The sequence below is a fragment of the Clinocottus analis genome, unplaced genomic scaffold (assembly GCF_023055335.1).
Source record: "Clinocottus analis isolate CAN_PGR_092001 unplaced genomic scaffold, fCliAna1.0.p SCAF_5, whole genome shotgun sequence".
NCBI lineage: Eukaryota > Metazoa > Chordata > Actinopteri > Perciformes > Cottidae > Clinocottus > Clinocottus analis.
In genome coordinates, this window is record NW_027176207.1 from 18,226,092 (window position 1) to 18,241,700 (window position 15,609).

Below are 15,609 nucleotides of genomic sequence, written 5' to 3' on the forward strand. Positions count from 1 at the left end.
TTCACTGGTTTAAAATCACAAGGCGCACGGTCATGCCAGAGAACTGCTTGATATTTATCCTTCAAATTGATCTTATTCATCATACGTGAACCACAACAGAATAGTACATGAAAAATAAGCGCATTTCCTAAAATGTCACCCTCCCTGTCTTTGAGTGGAACATGTCGGCTATCCGACCATCGGCCGTATTTCTGAACCATTCATAAGTCCAATTTTTTACTTACGTTTGAGGGCTTTCACGCCACTTTACACCTCACTAAACCGCTGTGTTGCTGTTGGGGGGGAAAGCAGTCACTTTTACAGCTCAGGGAGACGCTTGAATGTGTCTCGCATGACCTCCAGTGTGTCTTGAGTGTCTCTCACAGCCGATTGCACGGTTTCTCTGATGGTCTTCCCTGTCAGTCAAGTCAGCTCTAGGAGGTTTAGGACGTCTGAGGACAGCGAGGGCTGAAGGAGCGCTGTGCAGGAGCGCACTATCCAACTTTTATGATGAACTTGGAGGTGAAATATCGGCCCCGGCTTTATATTTGTTCAAGCTGCACACAAAACTAACTTTAATATGAAGAAAATAGATGTTTTGACTCCTCTTTAGAGGTATGGCTGTGTCTTTGTCCGGCTGATGTCGGCAACGATCGGCGAAACGCTCATACACACATTATTATTATTTATGAATTCCACTTCTTTCTAGGCATCTAGGTGATATATCTTGCTATCCTAAAATAATCCTGCCGTTTATTTGGATTAGCCAGAGGACATTTGGTTGAGAGATTTGCTCGAGGTGAAAACAGGGCTTGGATAAAAGCAAGAACGGGAAGTAAGGAACGGATCTTTCTTCAAGTGAGCAGCGTCACATCGTCAGTAAAAACTCAAACCACGGTTCCTAGCATGACCCGTTGACTGAGCGAGATCTCAGGAAAAAGCTAATGGAGCCATTTTTGACTATGTTTTTGTCACAATAACAAACCACTTTAAATTCGTTTGACCTTCAAAGTTGTAATGTGAGGAAGGGAACGTTGAACATGCATCTGAGCGTTGACATAAAACTCAGTATTGGGTGTCAATGACCTCATTCGGTGAGACAGATTCCACAGTTAATGTGGGCGTCTGACGCCTGGCTATCGTCACCACTGTGGAGTAAAAGAGGGGGAGTTCACTTTGATGGAGTCTGAGATCTACAGCTGCTGAGAGAAATCAGTGTGCAAGTCAAGTTACAGAGAAGACTTTCACCCATTTGTCAAGAATGAAAATAGCCAAAGAGGTTGATCACCATCATGCAGGTCACATCTGAAAGGTCTCAGGTGGAGTAACGGGGAAGGAGAGTAGAAGAAAAAATGTTTGCTGCACCAAATTCTGTTGATTTATCAGACTTGATCATTCAAGATGATTCAAATAAACGAAATAGCTAAAAAGGGTTGGGAACCAGCAAACACAGGTTTCTTCTGGCTCTTCTGTGAAGACAGGTCTTCACTCATCTCTCGTATTTAGTTTCCACACGCTAGTCGGAAGTCTCTGTGACATCATTGACTTTTTTGATCCCTGACATTTGAGAAAATCAACGTTCTCGACACGGCTGCAAAGCGTCAGATGAGCTACAGATTAACGTGCACAGAGCAACGGGTGACATGAGATTATATTAAATAAAACACAAGAACAAACAATGATGACAACCATCAGTCCTCCATAAAACATCATAAGGTCACAATTGACCCTTGATATATACATATATATTGGCGTTACTTAAATTTTCCAAATTTAATTGGCTATTTTGCAACACCCATTAATGCCTCCAGTTCCACATTTTCACATTTAAGGTTGTGGTATTGGTTTAGCAACCTTGGGTATTAAAAACAATATATTTGTACAAGTGGATAGGTTGATTTCTGGCTTTTGATTCTTCACATTCAAGGCTTTTGTGCTTATTTATTGTTTTTGGAGTTATTAATGTTCAAGTTCAGGCCTTATTTAGCTGAAACCCTTTTGGCTGCATCTGTTCATGACAACTTGCGATACATCATTGCAGTGTTATATTGTTTTTTTTTGTTATATTCTAATATACTGTAATATGATTTTCATGAAATTTCCAGCCTGCACACACACACACGCACAAACACACACATATTGAACACGACTTGGCTCGTCCTCAGCTGGCAGGTGTATCTGCATTAGCCCATACATAGATAGGCATAACCCTGCAGTATAATCATTCCTGCATGCTGTTGCCCGCCGTTGCTAACAACACTGTCTGTCCTGAGACTCTGTGCCAGTGGAAAGATGGCTCTACTAAGTTCGGATAAACACTCTCAGGTTACCGTGAAGCAAATTGGAGGAACTACAGGGGTATTTCGTAAAAAAAAAAAAAAAAAAAGACCTGACAAAGCCCGGCAGCGTGTCACCGGGCAGAAAACCAGCTGTCGACAAGCCAAGCTAAACCACACGGGAGGGATTTGGTTTTATAATTATTTTTCAATATTTTCTGAAGTCCTAAAGCCCCTCACCTGCTGTGTTCTACTTCCAAAATTTGCTTTTCAGTTGACCCGCCGATGAACGCACAGACTTCAACCTGACAATAAGTTGTTTTTACTTTGTCACATTAAATGATGTGAACCTTTTGGAAGGCGTCACCCGCCTGCAATCAGTTCTGCTTTGTGCACAGAATCATTCTGGCATCCGAGATGAGACGAGCAGTCGCTTTAAAAAGTAAAAACAATATGCAGCCTCCCCTCCCCCCCCCCCCCCCCCCAAAAAAAGGGTTACACAGCACAACAGAGGCTCCACATGAATCCACTGCTTCACTCACTGTGGGCTGGGAAGGTTCAATGAGTCACTTTGGGCGTTGGCAGAAATGGGCAAAGTTATTTAGCATTTTATTCAGGCTGTACAGCAGATGACTTATAAACTGGCTAAAACTGTCCTAAACCTGTGTGGACCAGTAGCTTTACACTCTTTGGCCTTTGCTGGAAGAATGTCAAACTTCCACTAGATTATCCAACTAAACTGATTTAATGAATTTAATCAGAGTTCTCCACAAAAAGAGGAACGGCTCGCAGACAAACATGAGACCAGAGGTACAAATGCTTCCTAAAAACCAGGCGAAAGAGTCCCGTTAGCTACCGAAGCTAAGTGTCCCGTTAGCAACCGAGGCTAAGTGGCCGTTAGCAAGATTTCCCCACCATTTCCAAAATCTTGTTTCGCTCTGCCGCCACGATATCACCTTCTGGTTTCTTCACTTTTAAGTCAAATGGTAAATGAACTTGTGTTTGTTTCTAGTCTTCCGACCTCTCGAAGCTATTTACACAACGTGTTGTTCACCCATTCACACGATGATGTCACCTTGCATGGCTACCACCTGCCCATCAAGAGTATCACATTCACACACACCGCAGGCAACAGCCTTCGGTAGCAATTTGGGATTAAGTGATTTGCCCAGGGACAGATCGACATGGAGTCGGGGATGAAACCACAGAACTTTTAGTGAACTTTGAACGAGGGAGGGAAGTGTCCAGACTCAAGCGGGTGTGCAGTGCGCCTGCAGAAGCAGGAGAATGTTTATGCGGGAGTGTTTTAGATAGAAAGGTTTTAGCGAAGACCCGTGCGTTTGGGAAGTAGTGAGTGTACGAGATTATATCGCACGAGTTGTGTGAGAGTTCGTAAACTGATGTTTCGATGTAGTTTTGCTGTTAACTGGTCATCCTCATATACTTCAATTCATAAAAACTTGTGGTTCAAAGTAACGCGGGGCGAGTAATCGATGGATGGACAGACGCTCATTTTGTGCGTGAAGTCCTCAAAAAGTCTTTTAGACACAACAAAGACAGTTTTGTTAAAGAGGTTAAGGAATAGCGTTGGATTTTTGGGTTTGCTCGGATTTTAGCAGCTCAAAAATATTGATGAATTATGCTTAAATAGTTTGATTGGGGGATGCTGACTTTTAAAACTGCTGTAACCAACTCCATCACTTCAGTTCACTGTTAACTTATTTATAAATCTGAAAGTTTAAGCATGAAATATTCTTATTGTGGCACAATTGAAACATACATTCACTGACACGTCAACAATAAAGTTACTCCTCCATGTTATGTAATGGGAGTACAAGTACAGTGAGGTTCACTGATGTCACTGTTGAAAAAACAGAGGGAAAAATACAACCAAAACTGTAGGTCAGGTCACAGATTTCAGAATAAAAGCAACCATTGTAGAAGAATTTAAATATGATTATCATACAAGAGTGCATTGCTACAAAGACATTCATGCATTTGAGTTTTTAGACTGAAATTCACATCGATAGTTTCAACATTTGCAAACTTTTCTTTGGCAGGCGATCAATTCCCCACAACAGATCTAATTTAAAAAGTCACCCACACACATGCAGAGCGAGTCCCACGCCTCTTTTGCCAGAGAAAAAAAGCTTTTATTCTTCTGGAGTTCAAAACTGAGCTTGTGATGCTGTCAGGCCCACGGCCTTCAAACAATAAAGAGCTCTCAGAGGACGCTGGAGTGCTTCAAATTCCTTTCCTGCCCCATGAATCAAGAACAACCCTTTTACACTTTGACTGCCCGATACATATTTACACCAAAATCTGTTAAAAACTAGTGGCCACGCATTACTCCAGGCTCTCATGCACTTCGTGGTGTCAAGTCTGCCTTCGATTAATTCAACAAACTACGGGAAGAGACTTTTAAAAGTAGCCCAGGAGCCAAAGTCTGTCTAATTGCGGCTCAGTCAGAGCCTCATTAAATACCACTCTCTTAGCTAATTAACCAATCATCTCCTTAATGAATGTCATCAAGCGGCAATTGTCGATTGTCATCAAAAAGAAAACAGGCAGACGTGAGTCCCTGAGAGTCTCATTGTCTCCCTGTCTGTCATATAACACACCAGATGAGCTGCAACTGAACACATACTCACTTGTGATCAACATGCTTCTTCTTGGATGGAGGGGAGCTCAACACACTTCCATGTTACCCCCTGAGAATGGACGCCATATAATCAGACATATAAAGATATTTAAAGAATTAAGTCCAGAGGGAAAAGTCATACATCCAATGTTGTAGTAAAGCAGTGAGTTCCAGTTGTACTGGTCATGTTGGGCATCATGTTAATGAAGTCATTGTTGAAGATTTCCCCTACCACCACTCCCCTTCCTCTGGCCCGGACCGGACCATCTGAACGGCAGGGGAGGGTGTGGGGGGAAGTGGGAGGGCCGTCCTAAAAATAACCAGAGGTAAACACTTCAGACGCATGAGGTTCAGACACATGAACTGGGATCACTTTGAGATTCTGTGACTGTATAGAAGTGGAAGAAGGAAAGGAAATTAGGGAGATAACATCTGTACATGGTGATCGTTGGTGACCCTCCCTGGAAGGAAATGAAGGATCCCAGAGTGAGCCGTCTGCCCACTTGGTACGGGAATGACTGCAGCTTTCCACAGGACAGGAGTTGGGCGGGTTTTGAGGCTAGGCAATTAAGATAAATAAATAAAAATGTCCTCCTAAAATACTTTAATTTAAAAATAGGCAATTCAGAGGAGTGAGAAGTTCCACTTTGCCTCAAATGAGGTCTGCAGGGGAAAACTCATGACAGAAATCAATATTCTCCTTTCTCAGGCCCTGCATCACAACCCTCAGATGATGAGTTTACACCCCAAAAAAAAGAAAGTACCGAGGAAATTAACACGATTTTCTCCTCTCCGAGATTGAAGATTTTTCTCCGGTTGGGATCTCTGACCTGCTCATAGCAGTTAGTGTTGGCATGGGGCTGAGAGAAAAAAGCCACTTCAGACGAAATTAAATACAAACGAACGCCTTAACTCGATGAGAAAAAAGTCCTTGCCATGGCCTAATAGCCTGTAGTTCTTCAAGGTTTCATCTTGGCTCAGTCCAAGGTATACCATTAGCGTTAATGGCCTTCCATTTAACACGTAGGTGTTTGATTATGGGATTTTAAATGTGAATAACTCCCTCGGAGGAGGAGAGAGGAGCGCGATCTGCATGATTCGCTACATTAATTCACAAGTGGAGGGGGAGAAAGTGGGAGTATGTAAACAACTAATGGACTCTTTCACAGTCTGTCGAGAGTCATACAGCGACTGGAGGAAGAGTAGAAAAGGAAAACTTTTTCTACTCTTTGGCAACATTTCTGAGAAGATTTCAGAGCTCTGAAAAGTTAGTTTATAGGTCGAAAAAGACCTAAAACAATCCGGTTGTAGGAAAACTAGATGATACAGAGTTTCTACACAGGCACGTTGCAAGGATTTCCATTTTGGAGAGGCCAAAGGAAGTTTTGGTGAAAGTTTATTTTCATCATCAAAAGTAACGAAACATTTTCAGGTGTTTCTCACGTTATGCTGTAACAGTGTCAGGATGACATATTAGCCTGGCCAGGGTCACCATCAAACTACCTCGACTCTAAACTGGTTAATTATACAACGCGTAAAGTATGTGTGTGGGAACAACACACCTTCATCCCAACAGCTGCCTCGGTGCGGTGGTGAACAGATCTTTGGAAAAAGAACAGACCTTAAAACATGACGGCATTAGTTATTTGCTTAAACTGCTTAAGGAGCAAAGCAGGAAGTAGTTTACAGGAAAATCTCAAAAGTAAATTAAGTAGAAAAAAGTACTTTAAGGTATTTGCTTTCTGGTGTTGAGTGAGTATATTATGTATGTAAATATATATATATATATATATATATATATATATATATATATGCATTCCTAACTTCTGAGACCAACTAATGACTTATATTAGTGCAGCTTTAATGTAAATTTCCATGATGTCAATAACAGAAAAAAATATATATATTTATTTTTTAAAGAAGCCAATAAATAACTCACTACCAACGTGGAAATGAATTTGTATTCCAGCCTATTTTACTGCACTTTGAGTTATTCATGTATTTATTCATTTGCGAGCTCATATCAAAGTCACAGAGGGGAAAGAGAGGCCTGCAGTCTCTGGAGCCGACAAGATGTTGACTAGAAATCAGGATTAAAGCAGAGCTCAGGGCCTGACCTCTGGCTCTGCTAACAAAAAGCTTCTCTCTCTCTCTCCTTGTGTGCGGCTGTCTCTCTGCTGCGTACAAAGGTTACACAAGACTGCATTTCCTTTTCTCAAGCGAGAGCCTCACGGGCGTCAGAGGAGGAAGAATCCAACAATACTCTCAGCGGATGGGAGTTTCTGTGTGTATGTGTGTGTGTGTGTGTGTGTGTGTGTGCGTGTGCAGTGTTTATATGTGGTATGTGCATGTACATATGTGTGTGTTTTGTGTGTTTGAGGGGAGCAGTTACAGTATGCAAGGATGTGATGTGTTGTGTTTACTCTCACAAGCTTTGCGTGTGTGCTCTGGGGTGTGTACGTGTTTGAGTTGACTTTATGCACGTGTGTGTGTGTGTGTGTGTGTGTGCGTGTGTGTGTGCGTGTAGTCCAATCTGAATCCAGCCTCTGAGGCTTCGAGGCTGGTATTTCCGATGTAGCAGGACAGGAAGCGGCCTGCTCTCTTGAACTGTGTCCCTCCTTTTGAAAACTGCAGCCCACATTCTGCAAGACCAATTACTTCATCAGTGTGTGTGTGTGTGTGTGTGTGTGTGTGTGTGTGTGTGTGTGTGAGACAGTATATGTGTACAGTCTGGGCCATATTTATACATTTTAAATCTTCATTACGTAAAAAAAAAAAAAAAAAAAAAGAGTAAAAGAGACTGCGCTACATTTTTAAAAAGGGAAAGGAAGGTAAAGAAAAAAATACATGATGTTATATGACAAAGGAATAAAAGTAAAGAACGTGTTTAAGCTACTGTTAAATAAAGGTATTCACATGTCAACGTAGACGCATCGAACAACAGAACCCTGATGTCCAAACAAACAGCATTCGGATGGATACCGCTTTGACAGTGCACCGAATTAATCATCAAAACAACCACCTTCCTGTGCATGGCTCCACTAGAAATAACCATACTCGACATAAAAGGCTGTGGACACCGCAGAAGGTGCAATTAGGCTACAGAAAGTAAATAGCTTGACATGTCTCATAAATAACAGCAGAATAAAAATCAACAAAAGGCAGACGTCGGGCGGTATGAACATTATAGGACGAACATTATAATATGCTGTCTGGAGAAGTTGACATGCTCCTCTGGAGGGAAAGGCCGACACCCATCTTGATGACGGCTGTTGTTGTCCTCACTTGTATGAATGGCTTTGTGTGAGTCTTGAGCACCACAAAGTCCACCCGGCTCGTCTGGCCCCACTCGGCCTTTAACCAGCCTGCTCAGCCTCTCCGAGGCTCACGGCACTCCTGAAGGTTTTACCGTAAAAGTCGGGGTACAAGCCGCTCCTACCTTCGGTGAGTGTCTCTCAGCTGAAGCAAGCTAGCGCTGCTGCTGCTGCTAGCTCTCGCTGCTGCTGCTGCTGCTGCTGCTGCTGCTGCTACTGCTACTGCCCGCGTCCATGCAGCAGGAGTCGGGCGTCGAGTCAGAGCTGGTCCCGCTACCTTCGATAGTTGTCGGGGAGCTAGCAGCAGCGCTAGCTGGCTACAGCGGGGAGCTAACGGGACACCTACAGACGGTGGGAGCGGCTTGTAACATGACTTTTACGGTACCTCCATGTTGAGCCGAAAGGCGGCCCTCACCCTCCCGACTGAACTTAAAAATTCCAGCTGCGGGAATTATCAAGCGTTTTATCATTTAACAAGTTAGCTATCCTCTACTGTTTATCTGTATAATTCAAGGAACAACATGTATTTTACGGTCATCAATTAAATGCAAAAATCCTGGTTTATTCATTGTGGAAGTAAACATCCATCGCTGCAGATGACTCAAGCAGCCTCATGGTCTTCGCAATCAATTAGCTGGGGGTCTGATTAGAGCTGCTCTTTATTAGCACTTATAATGATCTGAGATTGTGAATTAATGGCTCGTCTGCACATAGTTCATTTGGGAAGTGTCCCGAGTACACCAACTAAAACCAACGATTGGATAGCCTGGCAGGAGGAGACTTTTTGGGCGCTTTTTTTCTTGTGGTCAGTGATCTTTGTCTGGACTCGAAAAAGTATATGGATTATTTTGGGGATGCAATTTTTGTCTCATTTTTGTCGTCTCTGCAGAAAAAGAGTTACCGCTATCTCCGAGTGATCTTTCAGGTTATATTAGAAAACACGGGGATGCTTTCCTGCGATAAGAAACCCAACATGTCGTCTATTCAAGTTCACGTATTGCCAAAAAAGGATGAAGGACAAAATCCCTTCTGAGATCTGGAAGAAGAAAAAAAGAAGAGCAAAATGTTTTCCTTCCTGGTGTCAATACACTTTATAATGGGACTCAATGGTGAGGCCATCCAAGTGAACTCAGTTTTTTCCCCCTTTACAGAAAGGAGATACCATTTAAACCGATTCCAAAAGAGAGGTTATGGCTGCTATTGCAGCATCTGGCCTCTTTGTTTCCTGATAGCGCCTTCGAGTGAAGGTGCCACTTTCACTGCCAACATGATATCATCCATTTTCTTTTTTTCCTTAAATATAAAACATTTTGAGAAAGACCGAAAAAGGTCACCTCAAGTTTCCTCAATATCAATCACAAGCACACCTCAAAGCTCCGATGAGTGATGCTTTTGATATCCCCTCTCAATGAAATGCCTCCCTCGTATTGAGACTCTTTTCAGCTTTCATCCGCATTCACATCAATGTTTTGGTCCACACAACTCAACAGTGCGAAAAGGCACTGTTGAGTTGTGAGTCAGTGGTGAGTCAGAGATACCAGCGTCTGAGGGAAGTTAGTCGAGGGCTCGGTGTGTAAAACCCAGGTGGGCGTCAGACGCCAGGAAATACTGGACGAGCAAAGAAACTTTGATGGAGTCCAAACGAAAGACAGAAAATATCAAACTTCTGGAAAAAGAAAATCTCAAAATGTCTGTGCAGCATTATCCAAATGTCCCGTGTCTATTTCTGGGCTTATGGAAAATCAAAACCCAGTCATTTCCGCAAAACGTCCGTGGGTCACGGGGGCAGAGTGGATCGTCATTTAATCACAAAGTTGTCAGTTTGATCCCCGGCTCCTCCGGTCCCGCATGTCAGAAAGGGAAATTCCCGGCTGCCAGTGGTCGCGCTTCCTCCCAAACATGTCAAGACTCTCAACCTTGTTGCTCAACTCGCAAACTGAGACGATCAATTGGGCTGCAGACACAATCACTAACTAACCAACCAACCAACCAACCAATCCACACACTCTCTCTCTAACCTGATATGAGCTGCACTGCAAATTTGTCACAATTTAGTCGCAGCATACTGAATTACTAATTTCAACATGATGTCAGAGACATTCTTCAGGTTGTACGAGGTAACGCTTGGTTTTCTATTTTAGGCATCATTTGCATTGTGGGCCCTTTGGTCTTCTTCCGTAGGTGGCATTGTTGCATAGTACATACAACAACTGTACTACATACAACTGAACATACAAAATTTGGAGAAAAAAACAGTGAAAGTTGGTGGGAATTTGAAAGCACCAACTGGTTCACTTAACTGATAGATGAGAGCCGTTTGCCTCAAAATGCCCATTCAGCTCCATCTCCAATGTTGTTGATATAACAAGCAGAAATGTCTGTTTGGGGATTTACTTGATGGATTGCTTTCTACTTGCCATCTTGTTATCTTCCTTCCAGAGTTCATCCTTATTTCCATGCCAAAACCTGCATATTACCATACTGTCAGCTATGTTTTCTTTTTGATGAATAGCCAGCTGCAGGAGAGTGTTTTAGGACTGGGCAGATGCAAATGTCTGTAGCGCTGTCTGAGCGAAGCTGGGAAATTTCCCTTGGATAATTTGAGATTAAAAAGGAAATTAAGGGAAAATGAAATAATTGAATGTGGTAAAGATAAAATCAACAATACAGCAATGGTGATTTAAAAAAAAAAAAAAGTGGCTCCATGCTGTTTTTAACTTGACAGCCCACATAGACTGTGACTCAGTGGTTTGCATGCCCATCTTTCAATCAGAGGATCAGTGGTTCGAACCCTGGCTTTGCTAGTCCACGTCATTGTGTCCTTGAGCAAGACACTTAACCCCGAATGCTGTGTCTACGGCGTATATAGCAAAAATGGAAGTCATTTTGGAAAAAAGCCTCCGCTAAATGTAATATAAGGGTGTCATATTCTGGTGTCCACATCTCAGACATGGGGAACGAGTTATATATAAAGCAATCTATTAAAGTATGATTAGAATATAAGCAGCCTGACGCTCAGTTCGACAGGCCTGCTGAGTCACAGGGACGCCCCGAAGCTGACCCTTCCAACTGTACTTGTTGACACAAACTATAAATAAAGCGTTCTCTGTTGTTTTGTTCTGGGCAGTGGATGGAAACCCGGGGACATTGCCAAGGGTCAGCAGAGCCCTTGGCATCGTGTTCAGAGATGTTATTACCCAGCTTTCAGCACAATCATTGTTCCAAAATTCCTCTCAACACCAAGTGTGACAGTTGGCCTGTATACTGGCGTGGTGTTTGACACGGATGAGGCAAAAAAAAAGAAGCTAAACCTGGCGCCATTGTGGCTCATTTCTGTTGCTCAAGGAAATAAAAATAATTGATAATATACACATATATATATTTTTTAATCTAAGAATATCTAAAACTGCTCATACAGTTTCTTAAAATGTCATTCACACAGACGGTCAGACTTGTGCATACTACCAATCTAAGTATTTATCCTTGTGGATTCATTATGAGTGACACATAATGTCAATGTTATTCATTGTCAGTTAAGTAATGACAGAACTGGCTGCGTACCAGGAATCTTTACGAATAAAAGTATCCAAAATGAAGAATTTAGCTTTGCTTCGGTAACATTATATGATTATTGATATTGTCTGCGATCTTCTCAGTGTATTTAAATGCACATTAGCACTTTCGAAATTAACTGACGTTTGATATTCAGCTCACTGTGAAAGGTTAGTGTGTCAGGAAATCCTACAGCAACACCAGTTTCACTACCTTCACACCCTGAACTATGTCCAACAACAGATTCATTAATCAATTAAACATATCTCCCAAAGTGCTGAACTATTATAATTAACTGGAAATAGTATTGGAAAAAATAATGATTACAGAAACTTTCCTAAAGGCTTTGGGGATTTAATCCCACATTTAAAGCTTGAAATAAGTGTGAATTATTCATTTGAGTTTTTAGACATTATTGACCACATTATTATTTGTGTTATATATATATATCGTATCAAGCTTCATGAATTTGGAAATTTCCATCATACATCAAAATACCAATTACTGGCATTGAGCTGGCTGCTGGTTGTTCACGGCGTTTCCTCAGAACGGAAAACACCATCATCAGCAAAGCCAAGATGGCTGACCTCTGGGATTTCCTAGCTCTCCACTGAGTGTCCCAAACATATTTCCCAGTTTATTTATAGTGTTTGTGAATGTGTGTCATACCAAAATGAAATTCTTGGTAAGTCATTACCAAGGAAATTACCATCAAATTAACAGTAAAAAGCCTGTCCGGGTGTCTCGTTTCCATTTATGGTAGTGAAATGTTTCTTTAAAATGGGATGAGAGAATATCAAATATGAAGACGTCTTAAGTGGAACGTTTTATGCTTCAGTCTTAGCCAGGGGTCCCTTGAACAGAGATTTTTACTCTCAATGAGAATGAGATGTTAAATGAAGGTTAATTGGAAATAAATGAATCTTGAAAAACAACTTAAGTTTCAGGCACAAACTCCAGTCTACTTAAAAATCCCCCTACAATTAAACTTCATCATTAGTTGCATCGCTTCACAAATACGTTTCTAATTGTAGTGTAAGTTCTCGTAGGGGGGGGGGGGAGGTCGAGGTGGGTAAAACAAACACAGGACTGTAACCCAAGAGAGCTGTTTGTGTCCCGTGTTAAACTAAATGTCACTTTCAATTATTCTAATTTAATGTAATGTACCAAACATGTATTTTATGACATCCTCTGATGTTTTACTAAACCTAACAAAGTCATTTTGTAGCCTCAACATAACCAATTGTTTTGTTGCAACGCTAACCACATGTTTAAAACTGACCGTAATAAGGGACATAATATGCTTTCCGCAAAAACTTAATTGCACAGTGAAGAAAGGGAATGTCCTCTATGAGGGTACATGTTTTGCCCAAATGTCCCATCAGAGTGACCAGAGGGGCGTTGGGGTATTGTTTAGGTTACTCAAGTTGCTCGAGAGCCGCAGAGGGAAGTGATGCTTCTGAATGCGCTCATTATTGTTAATTTCAAAATGATAAGTGCAGCTTTAAATAGTTTCAAGCCCTGTATTTGTTTTGCTATGTTGTGACTCGCCCCCTCTATTATTTTTAATGCTTCTTAGGAGTGTCATTATGTTTTGGGATTTAAAAGGTTTTATTGAATTGGTTCATAAGTTGCTGCAAATTTCTTTTTTTACAAGCTCCCTTTCATCGAAACATCAAAACTGTACTGAGAGTAATGTAATGAACTCTGTTAAACTTTTCACGGTGTGGACGTCGAGAAAATGCAAAACACTCAGTTTCTTTCGTCTCGTTTTCTCAGAGGCTTCTCCGAGGACGCTCACCTCTGAGTCTCTGTCACTGCAGTGTGACTGCAGCACAGCGCAGTCCAAAGGATGATGCGAGCTTTTAGAAATGCTTCGTTCTGTTCGCCTGCACAGAAAATCCTTCCGTGATTAAGTGACCCTTCCTGAGTGAAGGCCTGTCTGTCTATTACACTCCCCAACTGTTTGTCTCTGAAGTAATGTGACCTTCTGCACGCCTGTCCGCACCATATACCGTGCATCTGATTACCTGTCTGTCTGTCTGTCTCCTTGTCTGTTGACTTTCTTAATTCAACCTCATTCGGCTTTGCTTTGAAAGTAGCAATAAGGACGATTTTGCTGCCCGGCAGCACAATATCCCCCTCTGCACAGGGTTGATAGGGTTTGCCGATCAATACCAGTGACTAAACAAATACTTCATCAACTGCTGGGCAAAAACTCACTCTGTAGCGGAGGAAACACTCCCCGTCTAGACACTAAATTACTTAATACTAACTCTAGAAAAGCCAGTTGACTGTGAGGTCAAATAAGCCTTTAACTTAATGAAAAGCTGAAAAAGATTTTCGTTTTCTTTGGGATGTTAATTGCTTCATAAATTATGAAGATATAATTAAAAAGAATAACAAAAACATTGGCAATAGGCGGGTAGCTTGTAGTGTTTATACATTACAAAAAAAAGCTATCTTAATTTGACTACTTTTAGGCGATTCCGGTGACTTATGTTTGACACATTTAAAGACCAGAGAAAAATAAATAAATATTTTGGACTGGATTTTTGGGTTGACATGGAGACCTTGGAAATACAACCACAATGTTTCTAACAGTCTCAATTCGTCTCAGCCATTTATTTTTATGAACAGAGGTTCCTGGCCGCCTGAACTCTGCTTCATTCATCACTGTGGTTGATTTTGTTGCTTCATCTGTTAAAGCAGAGCACAAGTATATGGTGTTAATGTGTGTGACACATAAGAGGCATACCGTAAAAGTTGGGTTACAAGCTGCTACTACCTTCGGTGGCTGTTTCCGCTAGTTCCCTGCTGTAGCCAGCTAGCGCTGCTGCTAACTCTCCGCTAGCTCCCTGTTAGCTCCCCGCCAACCACCGAAGGTTGCGGGACCAGCTCCGGCTCGATGCCCGACCCGGGCAGCGGGGAGCTAGTAGCAGCGCTAGCTAGCTATAGCAGGGACACCTACCGAAGGTAGGAGCGGCTTGTAACTAAACTTTTACGGTACTTCAAAAACCTAATCCTAACCAGGACACTCGAGAGCACGTAAACACACTCCTACAGACCGAAGTAGTAAATGTTAAGGAGGAGAATGCGATCAAATTCATGCTTTTCTGATACAATATTTCCACGCCACCCTTTTACAGCACATCCGACCAGCTTCTGCAGTGTGACGTGGGTGCGATTACTTAATATTCAGTTTTGTCATATGTAATTTTGTAGTTTTATAATGACTTTCTGGAGTCAACGCCATGTTTGTGCTCTCAGTTTCTACTGTTGGCTCGTCCGACTTCGTGGGCTGAAATAAGACGAGGGAGATTTATTTATGCAAAATCCCCCGGTGTTTAGATAATATTGCCCCGAGAAGCTTTTCAGGCAGACGTTGATTGTAAAGATATCTTGTAACAATAGCTTAATGAATGCACGTTAATTATGGATGATCCAACACATGAAATACATTTTCTTTCCCCCAAGCTGTAGCAACTATAGATCCTGCTCTTCTGGTTGAAGCAACAACATGAAAGTCACACATGCAGATGAGCATTTCTGGAACAGTGGCTTCTTTCTTTCTTACTTTCTTTTGTTTCCTCTCACTATCTTATTCACTCTGGTTCCAAAACTTAATTCCACTTCACATTCAACTCCAAATTTCCAATTACTCTGGTGGGGCCGACTTCTCCCACGCCGTCCCCTCCCGAGGCCCATAAACCTCTGATGGAAACAATGACTGATAACTCGAGAACAAGAACAAAAAAAATTAGGCCGCTTCGTTATTGGTGATTCATAATCCACTTCTGTGGTGTTAATGGGGAGCCGTATTTAAGCTGCCAATGTTTAATATACA

The 15,609-nt window shown here is 41.9% G+C and overlaps 1 protein-coding gene across 1 annotated transcript in view; it reads right to left on the reverse strand.

Annotated features, from left to right (window-relative positions):
* The window catches only part of si:dkeyp-23e4.3 (rho GTPase-activating protein 7), a 31,466-nt gene extending 26,396 nt beyond the window's left edge, over positions 1-5,070 (reverse strand). Inside the window, exon 1 of the mRNA XM_068600630.1 lies at positions 4,907-5,070. Coding sequence (XP_068456731.1) covers positions 4,907-4,919 — 13 coding nt within the window. The 5' untranslated portion in view covers positions 4,920-5,070. The remainder of the gene's footprint in view (positions 1-4,906) is intronic.
* Positions 5,071-15,609: the final 10,539 nt, after the last annotated feature.